The 18,169-nt window shown below is 42.7% G+C and overlaps 2 protein-coding genes across 2 annotated transcripts in view; one reads left to right on the top strand and one right to left on the bottom strand.

Moving 5' to 3' along the window:
- The window catches only part of ascc3 (activating signal cointegrator 1 complex subunit 3), a 424,683-nt gene that overhangs the window by 351,373 nt on the left and 55,141 nt on the right, over nucleotides 1–18,169 (bottom strand).
- LOC110971511 (E3 SUMO-protein ligase ZBED1-like) lies at nucleotides 13,330–16,377 on the top strand. The gene is made up of 2 exons (XM_022221869.2): nucleotides 13,330–14,956; nucleotides 15,145–16,377. Exons 1-2 carry the CDS (start codon nucleotides 13,493–13,495, stop codon nucleotides 15,580–15,582), a joined length of 1,902 nt encoding a protein of 633 aa, XP_022077561.2. The 5' UTR covers nucleotides 13,330–13,492; the 3' UTR covers nucleotides 15,583–16,377.

Below are 18,169 nucleotides of genomic sequence, written 5' to 3'. Positions count from 1 at the left end.
GTCCTCGCATCCACGCTGGTCGGTGAATCCACGCACGTCCACCAGGTGGCGCTGTGACTGAGAGTGTATGTCGGCCTCTGAATCGCATCTGGACCAGAGTCCAATCATACATGTAAAATTTCAGCCAGACTGTAGCATGTTCAGAGCAGTTATAGAGCATTTCCTGTCTATCCACCAGGTGGCGCTGCGACTGAGAATGTATTTCAAGCAGTGGATGTGATCAGGGTTGGACTCTGATCAGTCATGTAAAGTTTAAGGCTGATTGGAAAATGTACAGACTACTTATAAAGCATTTCCTGTCCATCCAACAGGTGGCGCCATGACTGAAAGGGTATGTTGGCCTACGAAATTGATCAGGATTGCAGTGTGATTACACATGTAAAGTTTGAGGCAGATTGGTGCATTCAGAGGATAGTTATAAAGCAGCTGTTGTTTCATGGCGAAGCATCAAAACTGTGATGGTCGCCATGGCCACACCATTTGGCTTCTGGTTGAACTTTTGATAACTTTTCATCACCAAGTCCTGCTGTGTGGACTGACAAAATTTCAGGTCTCCTGGAATTATCCCCGAGGAGGTATTCACTCTCAAAAAAGAGAAAAATCATCAAAAATCTCACAATCAATCCAAGATGGCCAACTTCCTGTTGGATTTAGGGCATGGCTCCAAGAGGCTTTTCTGTGCGTCCTGATGTGCTCTATAAGCCTCCCAAATTTCATGGATGTAGGTGAAACGTGCTGGGGGGGCTGGTTGTTAAAAATACTGTAGGGGGTGCTATAGCATGTGCAGTGCCGAGATGCATACAGTGTTGTTCCTTGGGTCCATGGTGATGTGTGTGGTAATTTTTGTGAGCATTGGAGTATTCCTAACCTGTCAGAAAGGGCTTTGTTTTTCATGGCGATATTTGGTTGCTACGGCAACAGCGTTGCATGAAATGTCACACCGTTCACAGTGTGGGATTGTCAAGAGGTGAAGACTCGACTGACCAATTTACAGCATGATATCACCAAGTTTGGGGCCATTGTACCTGAAAATATAAGGCCTTAAACTTACTATTACCAACAGGTGGCGCTATGACTTTTTCAAAATTTATGAGTGTGGATGTGTTCAGACTGGACCTGGTATCCAGCATGTGAAGTCTGAGGCAGATAGGATCTTGTTCAGCTGAGATATGAATCGTTAATTTTTCATGGCGAAACATCGAAATTGGTTTGGCCGCCACAGACACGCCCTTTGATGACAAGTCACCATTTTCACTGGGATGCATCATCAATGTGTTCAGGCTGTTGTCACTGCATTTGAAGTGAATATGATCAACCGGGTAACAATAGGGCATGAAAGTGTAAAAGATGTCTATTTCCTGAAACCACAAGGTGGCGCTATGACTGTCAATGAATATCCTGATGTGGATGACATCAGGACAGGACTGTCATCATACATGTAAAGTTTCAGGCAGATTGGAGCATGTTGAGAAGAATTAGACACCAATTCCTGTTTCATGGCGAAGGATCAGTTTTTTGAGGCTCCGCCATGGCCACACCTTTTGGCTTCTGGTTGAGTTTTTGATAACGTTTCATCAGAAAGGTCTGGTGCATGTACTGGCCAAATTTCAGTTCTCTCAGACTTATCCACTAGGAGCTATTAATTTTGACAAATGTACAGCAAATTCAAGATGGCCGACTTCCTGTTGGGTTTAGGGTGTGGCTGTGATTGACTTTTTGGTGTGTCCTGATGTGGTGCATATGCCCACCAAATATTGTAGCTGTAAATGAAACATTGTGGAAGTTGGTCTCATGACCACTTTTCAATTTTGCAGGTGGCGCTATAGAGCCATTTTGCCACACACATGCGCAACTCCCATAAAATATCAAATTTTTCGCCAGTCCTGATGTGCATGCCAAATTTCACGCGTTTTGGAATATGATAAGGCCGCCAAAAAGGCAATTCATTTCCCGAGGAGCGATTAAGTTTGAAAAATTTACAGCAAATTGAAGATGGCCGACTTCCTGTTGGGTTTAGGGCGTGGCTGTAATTGACTTTTTGGTGTGTCCTGATGTTCTGCATATGCCCACCAAATATTGTAGCTGTACATGAAACATTGTGGCAGTTGGCCTAATGACTACTTTTTCAAGTTTGCAGGTGGCGCTATAGAGCCATTTTGCCACGCACATGCGCAACTCCCATAAAATATCAAATTTTTCGCCAGTCCTGAAGTGCATGCCAAATTTCACGCGTTTTGGAGTATGATAAGGCCGCCAAAAAGCCAATTTACTTTACGGGAGAAAAAATAAAAAATAAAAAAAATAAAAATAATAATAATAATAATAAACCCTCGGGTTTCAATAGGGTCCTTGGCACCGCTGGTGCCTTGGACAGTCGGTGCCCTTGCACCGCCTGTCCTTCACACCCTCGGTGCTCGGACCCTAATAATTAAAGCTGCAAGCAGCGTTGAACGGGTCCTCGCGTCCTTGCTGGTCGGCCACCCCAAGCATGTCCACCAGGCAATGCTGCGACTGAGAGCGTATTTAGGCCCATGAATGTCACAAAGGCTTTATTCTGAGCACACGGGTCAAATTTCAGGCAGATTGGAGCATGTACAGGCTATTAATTCAGCACTTTGTGTCCATCCACCAGGTGGCGCTATCTGTGTGACTGTATATTTGTCGATGAAACTCATCAGGACTGGACTCTGATCAAACATGTAAAGTTTGAGGCAGATTGCAGCATGTACATTGGATTTACACAAGACGTCCTGCTTCATGGCATAACATTAAAGTTCCTTTAGCCGCCATGGCCACGCCCTTTGAGTTTTGTGAACAATTTTCACAAATATCCAACCGAAAGGCGTGTTTTATATATTGTCCCAAATTCAGGTGTTTTGGAGCTATTGCCTGTGACAAATGAATTTTTGAAAATGACCAAAAACACCAAAAATCTGATATTTAATTCAATATGGCGGACTTCCTGTTGGTTTTAGAGAATGATTCCAAGAGACTTTTTTGTTTGTACTGACGTTCTACAAATGCATGTCAAATTTCATAGTCATAGGTGAAAGTCTCGATGGAGGCTATTTTTTAAATGCTTTAGGGGGCGCTATGGTACATGCTGTGAATATATTTCGGCCAATAAATGTGATCAGGACAGGATTGTGTTTAATCATGTGAGGTGTGAGGTAGATTGGAGCATGCAGAGGATAGTTAGGTAGCACTTGATGTTTCATGGCAAACCATCAAAATTGTGGAGGTCGCCATGTCCACACCCTTTGACTCTGGAAGAATCCTTTAATAACTTTTGATTAGGAGATTGTGTTGTATTTCCTGGTAAAATTTGAGGTCTGTAGGCGTTAAGCCCCAGGAGGAGTTCGCTCTCAAAAATTAAAAAAATAGAGAAAATTTATCCACGTATTTCAAAATGGCGGACTTCCTGTTGAGTTTAGGGGATGGCTCCAAGAGGCTTTTTTGTGTGTCCTGGTGTGCTCTATAGGCCTCCCAAATTTTGTGGATGTAGGTGAAACGTGCTGCCGGGGCTGTTTATTAAACATACTGCAGGGGGCGCTATAGCACATGCCCTGCAGAGATGCATACAGTGTTATTCCTTGAGACGACTGTGATGTGTGTGTAAATTTTGGTGAGCTGTTGAGCATTCTAAGCCTGTCAAAAAGTACTTTGTTTGTCACAAAAACAACGCGTTGCCACGGCAACAGCATTTCATCAAATATCAAAATCTTCACACTGTGGTATTGTCAGGGGGTGAAGAATCAGCTGACCAATTTTCAGAATGATATGACAAACTTTGGAGCAATCACGCACGCAAATGTAATTTCTAAACTGCTTGTTATCAATAGGTGGCGCTACGACTGTTCCTAAATTTTTGAGTGTGGATGTCCTCAGAGTGGGCCTGGTGTCCAGCACATGAAGTTTGGGGAAGATAGGATGAGGATTTGCTGAGATATGAACATTTTAGTCGTCATGGCAAGACATCAAAATTCGCCGCGCCTCCACAGACACACCTTTTGATGACACATCACCATTTTCACTGTGAATCATCATCAACATGTTAAGGTTTATTTCACCACATTTGAGGTGAATCTGTGCAAGAGGCAAAGAATAATACATCAAAGTGTAAAAAATGACATTTTCTGTTGCCAGCAGGTGGCGCTGTGACTGTGAACGTATTTCATCATATGGATGTGATCAGGGCAGGAATCTGATCATACATATAAAGTTTCAGGCAGATTGGAGCATGTTCAGGGCATTTACACCGCACTTGAAATTTCATGGCGAAGGATCAAAATTTCAAAGGCCGCCACGGACAAGCCCTTTGACTTTGGAAAAAGATTTTAATAACTTTGGATCATTAAGGCCTCCTGTATATACTGGTCGAATTTGAGGCGAATTGGAGTTTCCCCCTGGGAGGAGTTCGCTCGAGAAAAAAATGAAAAATGGGCAAAATCTGACATTCAACGCAAAATAGCTCACTTCCTGTTGGGTTTGGAATATGGCTGTCACTGACTTTTTTGTTCAGCCTGATGTGCTGCATATGTGTACCAAATTTGGTAGCTGTAGGTGAAACATGATGGCCGTTGGAAAGTGTAGGGGGCGCTATGGAGCCATTTTGCCACACACCTCCACAATTCCTTTAAAATATGAAATTTTTCACCAGTCCTGATGTGTGTACAAATTTTCATGACTTTTCGAGCATGTTTAGGCCCTGAAAAATGCAGTTGTTTTGGCGGAATAATAATAATAAATTAAAGCTGCGAGCAGCGTTGAACGGGTCCTCGCATCCTTGCTGGTCGGCGACCCCAAGCCTTTCCACCAGGCAATGCTACGACTGAGAGTATATGTAGGCCCACAAATGTCACAAAGGCTGGATTCTGAGCACACAGGTCAAATTTCAGGCAGATCGGAGCATGTACAGGCTATTTATGCAGCACTTTGTGTCCATCCACCAGGTGGCGCTATCTCTGTGACTGAATGTTGGTCTATGAAACTCATCAGGACTGGACTCTGATCAAACATGTAAAGTTTGAGGCGGATTGCAGCATGTACAGGGGATTTACACAAGACGTCCTGCTTCATGGCGTAACATTAAAGTTCAGCTGCCCGCCATGGCCACGCCCTTTGAGTTTTGTGAACAATTTTCGCAAATATGCAACCTGAAGGCGTTTCTTATATATTTTCCCAAATTCAGGTGTTTTGGAGTTATTGCCAGTGACAAATGAATTGTTGAAAATGACCAAAAACACCAAAAATCTGAGATTTAATTCAAAATGGCTGACTTTCTGTTGTGTTTAGAGAATGACTCCAAGAGACTTTTTTGCTTGCACTGATGTGCTACATATGCATGCCAAATTTCATAGTCATAGGTGAAAGTCTCTGTGAAGGCTATTTTTTAAATTCTTTTAGGGGGCGCTATGGTAGATGCTGTGAATGTATTTTGGCCAATAAATGTGATCAGGACAGGACTGTGTTTAATCATGTGAGGTCTGAGGTAGATTGGAGCATGCGGAGGATAGTTAGGTAGCACTTGATGTTTCATGGCGAACCATCAAAATTCTGGAGGTCGCCATGTCCACACCCTTTGACTCTGCAAGAATCTTTTAATAACTTTTGATCATAACATCGTGTTGTATATCCTGGCAAAATTTCAGCTCTCTCGACCTTAACCCCGAGGAGGAGTTCGCTCTCAAAAATGAAAAAAATACAGAAATTTTATCCACTTAATTCAAAATGGCGGACTTCCTGTTGAGTTTAGGGGATGGCTCCAAGAGGCTTTTTTGTGTGTCCTGGTGTGCTCTATAGGCCTCCCAAATTTTGTGGATGGAGGTGAAACATGCTGCGGGGGCTGTTTATTAAACATACTGTAGGGGGCGCTATAGCACATGCCCTGCAGAGATGCATACAGTGTTATTCCTTGAGACGACTGTGATGTGTGTGTAAATTTTGGTGAGCTGTTGAACATTCTAAGCCTGTCAAAAAGTACTTTGTCACAAAAACAACGCGTTGCCACGGCAACAGCATTTCATCAAATATCAAAATCTTCACACTGTGGTATTGTCTGGGGGTGAAGAATCAGCTGACCAATTTTCAGAATGATATGACAAAGTTTGGAGCAATGATGTGTGCAAATGTAATTTCTAAACTGCTTGTTACCAAGAGGTGGCGCTATGACTTTTTTTTAAATTTTTCAGTGTGGATGTCCTCAAACTGGTTCTGGTGTCCAGCACATGAAGTTTGGGGCAGATAGGATCCTTTGCAGCTGAGATATGAACACTTCAATTTTCATGGCGAAACATCAAACTTTGCCGTCCCGCCACAGACACGCCTTTTCATCACACGTCACCATTTTTTCTGTGCTTCATCATCAATGTGTTCAGGCTTATGTCACAACATCTGAGGTGAATCTGAGCAACAGGCTAAGAATAGTACATGAAAGTGTAAAAAATGTCAAATTCTTGATACCACAAGGTGGCGCTGTGACTGTGAATGAATCTTGCTGTATGGATGTCATCGAGGCAGGTCTGTGATCATACATGTAAAGTTTCATTCAGATCGGAGCATGTTCAGGAGAGTTAGACAGCATTTCCTGTTTCATGGCGAAGGATCAAATTTCGACAGGCCGCCACGACCACACCCTTTAACTATGGAGGAAGATTTTAATAACTTTTTCTCAGGAAGGTCTGCTGAATGTACTGGCAAAATTTCAGATCGCTCAGACTTTTCCCCTAGGAGGAGTTCATCATAGATTTTGTACAGTTAACGCATGATGGCGCACTTCCTGTTGGGTGTAGAGCATGGCTGTGATTGACTTTTTTGTGTTTCCTGATGTGCTGCATATGCCTCCCAAATTTTTTAGCTCTCGGCCAAATTCCCTCCGAGTTGGCCTAATACCACTTTTTAAAATTTTGTAGGGGGCGCTATGGAGCCATTTTGCCACACACCTCCACATGCCCTAAAAAATATGAAATTTTTCGCCAGTTCTGATGTGTGTGCAAATTTTCATGACTTTTCGAGCATGTTCAGGCCCTGAAAAATGCAGTTGTTTTGGCAGAATAATAATAATAATAATAATAATAATAATAATAAAAAACCCTAAGGTTCCAATAGGGTCCTTCGGCACCGTTGGTGCTCGGACCCTAAAAACCCTAAGGTTCCAATAGGGTCCTTCGGCACCATTGGTGCCTTGGACAGCCGGTGCTCTTGCACCGCCGGTGCCCTTGCACCGCCTGTCCTCGGCACCTCGGTGCTCGGACCCTAATAATAATGATAATAATAAGAATAAGAATAAGAAGAAGAAACCGAGCAAATACAATAGGGTCTCGCCAGCTGAGCTGGCCAGCTCCGCTGGCCTGCTTCGCTGGCTCGGTCCCTAATAATAATAAGAAACCGAGCAAATACAATAGGGTCTCGCCAGCTCCGCTGGCCAGCAGAGCTGGCCAGCTTCGCTGGCTCGGCCCCTAATAACCTCTTTGTTATTATTGAGTTAATGTGGTAAAGCCCACAGTATTGGGATGTCACTACTACTGCCAAAGCAAGTCTGACTTCAAAGGTACTGTGACTGAACAGTTCAAGTGAGACACGTCACTTGCACCATGTAGCCTGTGTGAACTCGTTATTACTGCCAAAAATTATTTATGATGCTACATTTATAAGATAAGATAATCCTTTGTTACTCCCCATGTCTGGGGAAATTTCCCATGTTACAGCAGCACAATAAACAAGAATAAACAAAAAATATAGTTATAAGCATAATAATATTCACAGTAGTTCAAGAGTGTAGGATTGAAAGAGTGGCTTATGGAGTGACTTAAAGTACAAGAAAAATTCAAATGGTGCAAGAACTGTGCAGATTATGTGGTAAAAGATGATGTGATAGAATCCAGTTTTATGCTAACATCAGCCAGTGATGCTGGTGTTGTAAAGTCTTATAGCGATATTTGGGGGGGAAATGGCTGAAGGTGGTGTGACTGAGTAGTTGCTCCTCTCAGTGCTCCTGCTTTTATCGCTTCTACTTTATGAAAATACTCACAACCAACTTTGAATAGGGGATTCATATTCATAGTAAGTGCACTGGCATTGCTTACTTATCAAAATAACTTCCAAATCTACCAGAAACCAAGAAAAAAAAAAGGGAGATGTCGGCGCTGCTAATGAAGCTATCATGGCTATGCTAAAGGCTACGCCAGAAGAGCACAAAACCTCGCTTTCAGTGGAGTTTAATGCATCTATTCTTTGAAACCAAGCTGGACTTCATTCAATCAACTCGTAACGACCACCACTAGCGGATTACTTCATTGGAGACTGCGGCTGCAGCCTCAAGCAATGAGATGCAAGATATGGCTGCTAAGTTAACAGCTGTAATGGAAGATAACGGCAAGCTGAAAGCTAGGCTAGTCGATTTGGAGGGCAGGAGCCGCCGCACCAACGTTCGCATTTTGGGAGTCCCCGAGAATATTAAGTGGCCAAGACCTACAACCTTCTTTTCACAGATGCTTGTGGACGTATTTGGGACAGTCATTTTAAACATGGCCCCTGTACTGGACCGGGCTCATCGTGTGCTAACCGCTAAACCAGGACAAAATGCTAAGCCCCGAGCAGTCGTTGTATGCTTTCATCACTATCAGACACGCAAGCTTGTTGTGCGCAAGGCCCGGGAGCTACAAGGCAAACTTAAATACAAGGACACCACCATTCACATCGTTGAGGATTACTGCCCTGAAGTGTTGGCACAACGCTCCGCATATCGCGACGTTATGAAGGAACTCTACAACCTAGGCTTGAAGCCCCAGCTCCGTTATCCAGCTTCGCTGTTTGTCATAACCAATGATGGAACCCGGAGGCGGTTAGCATCTCCCGATGACGCGAGGAATTACAACACTACTCATCGCCGTCTGAGTTCAAGCTCTTCGGAGGACTAAGACCATAGATTTTAAACAACTGACCTGACTTTTGTGTGGTATGTTCCTATTGAAGTTTCAATGATCTCCCTTTATGTTTAACATGTTTTATTATTATTATTATTATTATTATTATTTTCACAATATTCAAATGCATCATTCTGACAAAAATAAGTACAGTTTGAGTTAAAGTCAGCACACTTACTTTATTTTTGAGTGGTTTTTTAATGTATATATTCTTATGGCTGCAGGAAAACCCAATGGAAGTATTATTGAGCAGCCATTGCAGGGAAGAAGTTAGTCCCTGCTGTGCAATGGACACTACAGATTTGTTTTGTTCTTTTGGGATTCCAGTTCAGGTATTTTTTGAGTGTATATGGGTGCGTGTGTGTTTTTAATGTTTGGCTGTATTTCGTTTTTTTTGTTTGTCTTTTGTTTTTGTGTTTTCTCTTTCCCTCCCACTTTAGTCACCGGCCCTCAGCACAACTAGCTTCAGTTCGACGAATTGATTCTAGTGCAGCTCGCCTTCACCCAGTGTTAACTTGTCATACCACCATATTTTTTGAGATTTTCAAGGTACGTTTAACATAGACAGCAGTCTTAGATTTGTTTCTTGGAATGTTAGGGGAGTGGGGAATGCGATCAAGACCAATAAAGTTGTGGCCCATTTGCAACTGCTCAAAGGGGATGTGTACTTTCTACAAGAAACACATCTCCGTAACAAGGAAGTAATGCGACTAAAGAGACATTGGATTGGGAATATTTATCATTCTAAATTTAATGCTAAGGCCAGAGGGACAGCCATACTTATTCGTAGTAATGTTTTGTTTGAACAACATCAATTTTTTGCTGATACAGAGGGGCGTTTTATATTAGTCTCTGGCAATTTACAGGGTTCCCTTGTGACTTTAGCTAGTGTATATTAGGGATTGGAATTTCGACTAATTTCCGAACCGACTAGTCGCTAATTTTATTGGCGACTAGTCCGTTCGGAAAACTTGCCATTTAACCCTTTAAGCGCCAAAGTCACAATATTGCGACAAACAACATTGCTAAACATAACAAGCCATAGCTTCAAATATAATGCCTCGTGTGCCTCATGTACTGTACACCAGGAGATGGCGGATATCTGGAACTTCAATCTGAGCATCAGTTGTGGGCATGTTTTCATTCAAAGTTTTGGAGTTTACAGAGTTTGAAAACCAAGGAGACGAGACTCGCCGTCGGAGCGTATCAGAGCGCAAGACGGCACATTTTAGAGTGAGAAAACTCACCGTACCGAGAGGTCTGCTCAACGCTGACAAAGTACTTTGTCAAGTAATGGCTGACTCATATTCTGAAGAGGAATATTCACCCTCTGATGAAGATGTTCAGTCGTCCACTGAGACAGAAAGTGCCGCTGCGTCTGTGTGTAACGGCAGCGGGTCAGTGGGCCATGACAGTCCACGAGCAGCACATACTGGAGCCGATGCTTTGCTTCGGGGTCGCAGGAAGGGACGCGGCGGGTGTAGCTGGAGTGGTCAAAACACCGCTAATGATGAAGGGGATAACGGGGGTTTAAAAAAAGAGACAAGCATATGCTACTGGCGGCCGCTTGAGCGTAAAGCTGCATGGCGGCGCCCGGTCGGGGGTGGGGGGGTGGGGGGGTGGGTGGGCACACTGGCATTTAACCGACTAGTAAAATACTAAACGTTTAATAAATGAGTCGGCGGTTAAACAATTAAACGACTAGTCCGCACATCCCTAGTGTATATGGGTCAAATTGGGATGATGATACCTTTGTGACTAAATTATTTTCCTCCTTGCCAAATTTAGAAAACTATCAACTCATTATCGAAGGTGATTTTAACTTTATTCAGGATGTTATAATGGATCGATCTTCATCGAGACCTTTTTCTCTGAGTAAATCTGCTAAAACCTTGGAGTTTTTCACTAATCAATTGGACATCGTAGACCCATGGCGACATGGGAATCCAAATGGCAAGGCATTCTCCTTTTTTCTCACCCTCACCGTACATATACACGCATAGATTTCTTTCTTGTTGACACTAGGTTGCTTTCAAAAATAAAAACTTGTGATTATCATACCATAGCCATATCTGATCATGCCCCAGTTTCTTTAAATTTAGTATTGAAAGCCTAATCTCGCCCAACTAAACTTTGGAGATTTAACTCTAATCTTCTAACTAAAGATGAATATATTTCTGAGAACCCAATTAACATTCTTTTTTGAAATCAACATCTCTCCTGAGATATCTTGGAGCACACTGTGGGAGTCTTCAAAAGCCTATATGAGAGGTCAGCTGGTAAGTTTTATCTCAATTTTTTTTAAAAAAGAAGAGTCATCCTATACTACTAATTTATTAAATAACAAAGGACTTGGATAACAAATATGCCTCAAATCCTGACCCAAATCTTTACACGGAACGAGTGAAACTTCAGTCTAGTCTTAATCTGACTACTGCTGAAGCTGCTATGATTCAATTAGTCAAGACTTAATCTGACTTCTGCTGAAGCTGCTATGATTCAATTAGTCAAGACGAAGCAACAATTCTTCGAGTCTGGTGATAAAGCTGGTAAACTTCTTGCTCACCAAGCCCACACCGATGCAACTTCAAAACTTATTCCCAGTGTGAAATCTGCGACTGGGGAGATAGTATCTAATCCCGAGGAAATAAATACAGCTTTTGTAGAATTTTACTCAGACTTTTATTCTTCTATGTCGCCACCAATTGCATCTGAGATTCTTCATGGTATACAACTCCCACAGATTGATGGCAATTCAGCAAAGCAATTGGGTGGACCTATTACAATAATTGAGGTACAAGAAGCCATTAAGTCTCTGAGTGCTGGCAAGTCACCGGGCCCAGACGGCTTTTCAGCAGATTATAAGGCTAATCCTGATATTGTTGCTCCAGTACTGAAAGAAATGTATAATGAGGATCTTTTGAGCCACCGACTCCCTAAGATTTTGTCTGAAGCCACCATCTCATTAATTATGAAAAAAGATAAAGATCCCCTAGCATGTCGTAGTTATTGACCCATATCACTCCTGAATGTAGATTTTAAAATTATTTCGAAGGTCCTGGCACTTCGATTGCAGCGAGTGCTTCCTCAAATAAGCTCTATGGATCAGACTGGCTTCATGATAGGACGCCATTCCTACCATAACTCTAGACGTCTTTTGAATATAATCCACACAAAGAGCGGTTCAGTTCCGGAAGTAGTCGTATCCCTTGACGCGGAGAAAGCTTTCGACCGCGTCGAGTGGAGCTTTCTTCATGAGGTAATGGCTGGATTTGGTTTGGCTGATGAATTTGTCCAATGGGTTCAGCTTTTGCACTCTTCCCCATCAGTTCAGTTCGCACGAATAATACATTATCTGCACCTTTTCCGCTTGGGAGGGGCACTAGGCAAGGATGCCCTCTCTCGCCCCTGTTATTCGCCATTGCTATAGAGCCTCTTACTATATGGTTGCGCTCGGAAGAGAGATTTAAAGGCATCACAAGGCTGGGGGTAACCCATAAAGTGTCCCTTTATGCGGATAATTTGCTCTTGTATATCTCTGATCCAGTGAGATCGCTTTCTGCGATTTTGGATATATTGAACAAGTATGGCACATATTCTGGATATAAGCTCAACTACCAAAAAAGTGAAATGTTTCCACTTAACTCTTTGGCCATAAAGCTCCCACATTCACTTACACCTTTTAAGTGGTCGGACTGTGGATTCCGATACCTTGGAGTTTTTATTTCCTCTTTTCTACCGGATATGGTGAAACAAAACTTTGTCTTTATTAGAATGTGTTAGAAAGGATTTTGAGCGTTGGTCCTTGTTACCTTTGTCTTTAGTTGGTAGGGTCAATTGGATCAAGATGGCTATTCTCCCTAAATTTTTATACCTCTTTCAACATGTACCTATTCTCCTTAAGAAATCATTTTTTGATAAACTCGATAAAATTATTTCACATTTCTTATGGAATGGAAGTGCAGCTAGACTCAGCAAGTCTATTTTGCAGTCTGCAAAATGTGATAGGGGCCTTGCTTTACCCAACTTCAGACAATATTACTGGGCTACCAATGTGCAAACTTTTATATTGGGCGTGCGAAAATGACAATACCCTGCCTGCCTGGGTTCAAATAGAAAAATCATCAAGCCAATATTTCTTATCATCAATAATTAGTTCCCCACTTCCTCTCTCTACTACTCTGGTGAGTGATAATCTTATAGCGAAGGAAACAATCTGCATATGGAGGCAGTTAAGAAAACATTATGGACTACTTGGACCATCTTTAGAAACACCTTTACAGAAAAACTGCAATTTTGCACCCTTAGTGACAGATATAGCCTTTAGAATTTGGTATAGTAAAGGACTTCGAAAGATTAAGGACTTATATCTTGATGTTTTTTCATCATTTGCTGACCTCTAGGGATGTAACGATTCATCGAAAATCGATTTAAAATCGATGTAAACTGCGTAAAATGCGCATCGATGTAAAAAATAAAAGCATCGAAACTTTGTTTACGCATGCGCTGAACGTCACTACGCATTACGTATAACCACGGCGGCGGCACCAAACAAACAAGACGCAAAGATGGCAGCGGTAGAAGACGACTTCGAGATAGAAAGCCCTCCAGTGAATTTAAAGTCTGCAGTGTGGCAGCATTTTGGTTTCCCAGTATTTACAAAAGAAAATGGAGAGAAAACTACTGACAGGACAAAGACTGCATGTAAGCATTGTAAGAGACTGCTGTCGTACACAAATTGCACGACTAACATGTCACAGCATCTTAGCCGACACCACGGTGAGCTGAGTTTGCCGCCGACTCCCCCACAGGAGCGACGCTTAGCAAAGGGACAAACTACACTGGGGAATGTATTTGCACGTCCGCTAGCCGACTCCAGTGCAAGGGCCAAAGCGATCACGCGGTCCATCGCTGTGTATATGGCTAAAAACATGAGCCCATTTTCAACCGTGGAAAACGAAGGCTTCCAGGACATGATAAAAACTTTAGAGCCGAAATACACGCTGCCGTCCCGTCCCCACTTCAGTCAGAAGGTGATGCCCGAACTGTACAGGCAAGTCAAAGCTGATGTTACAGTGCTTGAAAATGCGGATAGTGTGGCGATTACAACAGACGGATGGACATCTAGAGCAACGCAAAGTTACCTCACTATTACTGCTCATGTGATCACCCCAGAGTGGAAAATGGCCAGTTTTGTGCTTCAAACGCGTCCCCTTTTTGAAACCCACACCGGGACAAACATTGCCCAAGTACTGAGAGAGGCTGTAGCAGAGTGGAAACTAGATCGACCAAAACATAGCATCGCCGTTGTTACTGATAACGCAAGAAACATGGACGTTGCCGTGAGAGAGGCTGGACTCGGGCCCCATATTAAATGCTTTGCTCACACCCTGAACCTGGCGACGCAGGCTGGTCTGGCTGTCCCCCGGGTCTCTCGTCTCTTAGGTCGCATCAGGCGCATTGTGGCTTTTTTTCACCGCAGCCCTTCTGCAACCGCTGTGTTAACTTCAAAACAAAAGGCGCTTGACCAAGGCAACCAGCACAAGCTTATTATGGATGTTACGACCCGCTGGAACAGCAGTCTGGACATGGTTGAACGCTATCTGGAGCAACAGGTCGCGGTTGCAGCAGCTCTTCTCAGCGCGGACATAAGACGAAATGCACGTGAAATCGACACGCTGGACAACTCAGACATCAGAGATGCCGAGGACATTGTGAAACTTTTGAAACCTTTAAAAACAGCCACCACTGTGCTCAGTGATGAGCACAATCCCACAGTGTCACTCATTGTCCCTCTAAAATACATGATTGAGCAAAGCATGGAAAGTAATGAAGAAGACTCTGTCACAGTGACGGCAATGAAGGCAGCTATACTGAGCAATCTGTCAGACAGGTATACAAGGGAATACAGCTATTTGCTGGAGTGTACTGCAGTTGACCCCAGATTTCGCACCCTACCCAATCTAGAGGAAAACCAGCGCCAGGATGTCTTCCACAGGATCAAGAATAAAGCTGTGCAGCTACTCAATCAGGTATTAATTTCAAGCTTTAATGTTTTAAATATAAAAAATATTATTTATAAGATTATAATATATAACATATAACTTTATAAATATACTTTACTTCTGTAAAATATAAAAGATAATGTTTTAACAGCATTATCATTAAAAAAAAGAAGAAAGAAAAACAGAAGCTATTTTTGTGTTTTACTGATTTATAGTCCAGCCTACAAGAGGACACCAGCAGTGATGGAGGAGCAGAACCCAGTGCTTCAGAACCTACAGTGGAGGCAGACACTGTGCAGCCACAACCCCCTCCCGCCAAGAAGACAGCCTTAGAAGATCTTCTAGAAGGGACTTTTGATTCAACTGTTCATGCTGCTCCAGACCACATTCAAATGGTGGAAACAGAAATCAACAGGTACAGAAGTGAAGAACCCACACCTCTCAAGAGCTGCCCTCTGGACTGGTGGAATGAGCATGGTAGGAACTACCCAAAACTTTCTCCACTTGCAAAGTCATACCTCACCACACCAGCAACTTCAGTAGCAAGTGAACGAGTCTTCTCAACAGCAGGGGACATTGTTACTATGCAAAGATCTCAACTTTTGCCCGAGAATGTTGACATATTGGTGTTTCTTAAAAAAAAATATGCCTAAGAAGAAGCACTAGTCTATTTTTGATGATCTCAACTTCTGTTTCTCCAGCTGCATTGTGTAATAGCAAGTTGCATGCATGAATGCAGGCGTTCAAATGTTAAAAAGTGTTTCAAAAGAAAAGAAAGATGGACTTGTGTTCACAAATCTTTAGTACATCTACATCCGTTTATTTTCATGTTTAGTTCTGGTACTAAAAAGAAGTTGCAGTCTAATACAATGTCAATATTGCAGAGAAAAAACATTGGCATTGATTATTACACCGTTATGTCCTGTAAGTTTTCTTTCTGAGAAATAGCTGGAGAGTGGAGACTGGAACTAAATGCAGATGTTGAAATAAAAGAAAAACCTTTTGGTATTAAAAAAGTGTCATATTAATTTTGTAAATAGGGTTCTAAAAAAGTAAAAATAAAATCGAAAAAAATCGAAATCGGGAAGTTGAAATCGAAAATCGAATCGAATCGGGGCTTGAGTGAATCGTTACATCCCTACTGACCTCTCATCCAAATTTGATCGACCTAATTCACATTTCTTCCGATATCTTCAGGGTAGAGATTTTGTCAAGAAAATATTTCCTCATTTCCCTAACCGACCTCCTGAAACATACCTAGACACTCTTTTGGAAACGGACCCCAAACAAAGAAAATGTATTTCAATCCTTTATAATATGTTTGACAAAGCCAATTTAAAGTCTATTACTTCAATCAAAGTGAGATGGGAAGAAGAACTCCAGACATCTTTGTCCGAACAAAAGTGGGAATTAGCTGTGAAGCTGATTAATACATCCTCAATTTGTGCCCGCCATGCTTTGATCCAATGTAAAGGTTTTTTTTTTTATAAAATACATTATACTAATGCCAAATTGTCTAAAATCTACCTAGCTGTCAATGATGCTTGCAATAGATGCGGACAATCACCTGCCAACCACGTTCATATGTTTTGGGCTTGCCCTAAACTGAAGGCCTTCTGGAAGGACATTTTTCATACACTTAGCCAAGCTTATGGTCAGACCATTGATCCTAATGCTCTCTCTGCGATTTTTGGCATTCCCCCTGATTTAAGCATATCTGGTCCCCTCAGACAGGCTTTAGCCTTTACAACGTTGTTGGCTCGTCGACTTATCTTACTGAAGTGGAAGCTTCCCCACCCCCCACTCCACGATCATTGGGTGAGGGACGTGCTGTTTAATTTGAAGTTGGAAAAACTTTGATTTTTGTTGAAAGGTTCTGTTGACAAATTCAAAAAAACATGGCAACCATTTCTATTGCTGATTGATAGTATTGTTCTCATTCCTGACACGGAGGTGAATTAGTTTCTACCTTTATTTGTTTTGGTTCTTTTATTTTCATGTAATTTTAATTTATTGTCATCTATTTGATTTTCCCTCCTTTTTTTTGTGTTATTGATGTATGAGTATGAGTGTGTGATTGAGAGTATTACGTTTTCGTGTATAGAGACTGGTTCTCTGCAATTGTACCCCAAATCTGAACCGGAATATGGGTTAGTTCAAGGGTGGGGGGGAGTTGATGTCATAAAGGCATGTAATTCTCTTTGAATATAATTTTACAACTGTCAAGATGTATATCATGCTGAAAATTAATAAAGAAAGTTGGATAAATAAAGTCTTATAGCAGCTGGGGTGAACGACTTGCGATAGCGCTCCTTCTTGCAGATTGGGTGTCTCAGTCTGCTGCTGAAAATGCTACTTAGAGACTTCACAGTGTCATGCAGTGGGTGAGAGGGATTGTCCATGATGGATGTGAGCTTTGCCAACATCCTCCTCTCACCCACCTCCTCTATGGAGTCCAAGGAAAAGTCCAGCACAGAACCGGCCCTCCTGACCAGTCTGTTCAGTCTCTTTCTGTCCCTTTCAGTGCTCCCTGCTCCCCAGCAGACCACTGCATAGAAAACAGCAGACACTACCACAGAGTCATAGAATGTCTGGAGCAGAGTCCTGCACACTCCTAAGGACCTCAGTCTCCTCAGCAGGTGGAGACGACTCTGGCCCTTATGTACAGGACCTCTGTGTTGTGTGACCAGTCCAGTTTGTTGTTGAGGTGAACACCCAGGTATTTCTATGAGTCCACGATCTCAATGTCCATACCCTGGATGTTCACCGGTGCAGTCTGATGTGTGCTCCTCCTGCAGAAGTCAATAGCCATCTCCTTCGTCTTACTGGCGTTGAGCTGCAGATGGTGTCGCTCACACCAGTCGACAAAGTCAGAGACAAACGTCCTGTACTCCATCTCGTCCCCATCAGACACACACCCAACAATGGTTGTATCATCCGAGAATTTCTGGAGGTGACAGCTCCCAGAGTTGTAGTGGAAGTCCGATGTGTACAGGATGAAGAGAAAGGGAGAGAGCACTGTCCCCTGTGGGGCCCCCATGCTGCTAACTACTACATCAGACACACAGCCCTGAAGCCTCACGTACTGTGGTCTGTTGGTGAGATAGTCGTTGATCCAAGCAGCCAGGTGACAGTCTACTCCCACTCCCTCAAGCTTCACCCTGAGCAGGGAAGGCTGGATTGTGTTGAAAGCACTGGAGAAGTCAAAGAACATGACCCTCACAGTGCTGCCGGTGTCCT

The sequence above is a fragment of the Acanthochromis polyacanthus genome, chromosome 12, assembly GCF_021347895.1.
Source record: "Acanthochromis polyacanthus isolate Apoly-LR-REF ecotype Palm Island chromosome 12, KAUST_Apoly_ChrSc, whole genome shotgun sequence".
In the NCBI taxonomy this organism is placed as follows: Eukaryota; Metazoa; Chordata; class Actinopteri; family Pomacentridae; genus Acanthochromis; species Acanthochromis polyacanthus.
The sequence above is the reverse complement of the archived record's forward strand: the minus strand, read 5'-3'. Positions and strand labels throughout refer to the sequence as shown.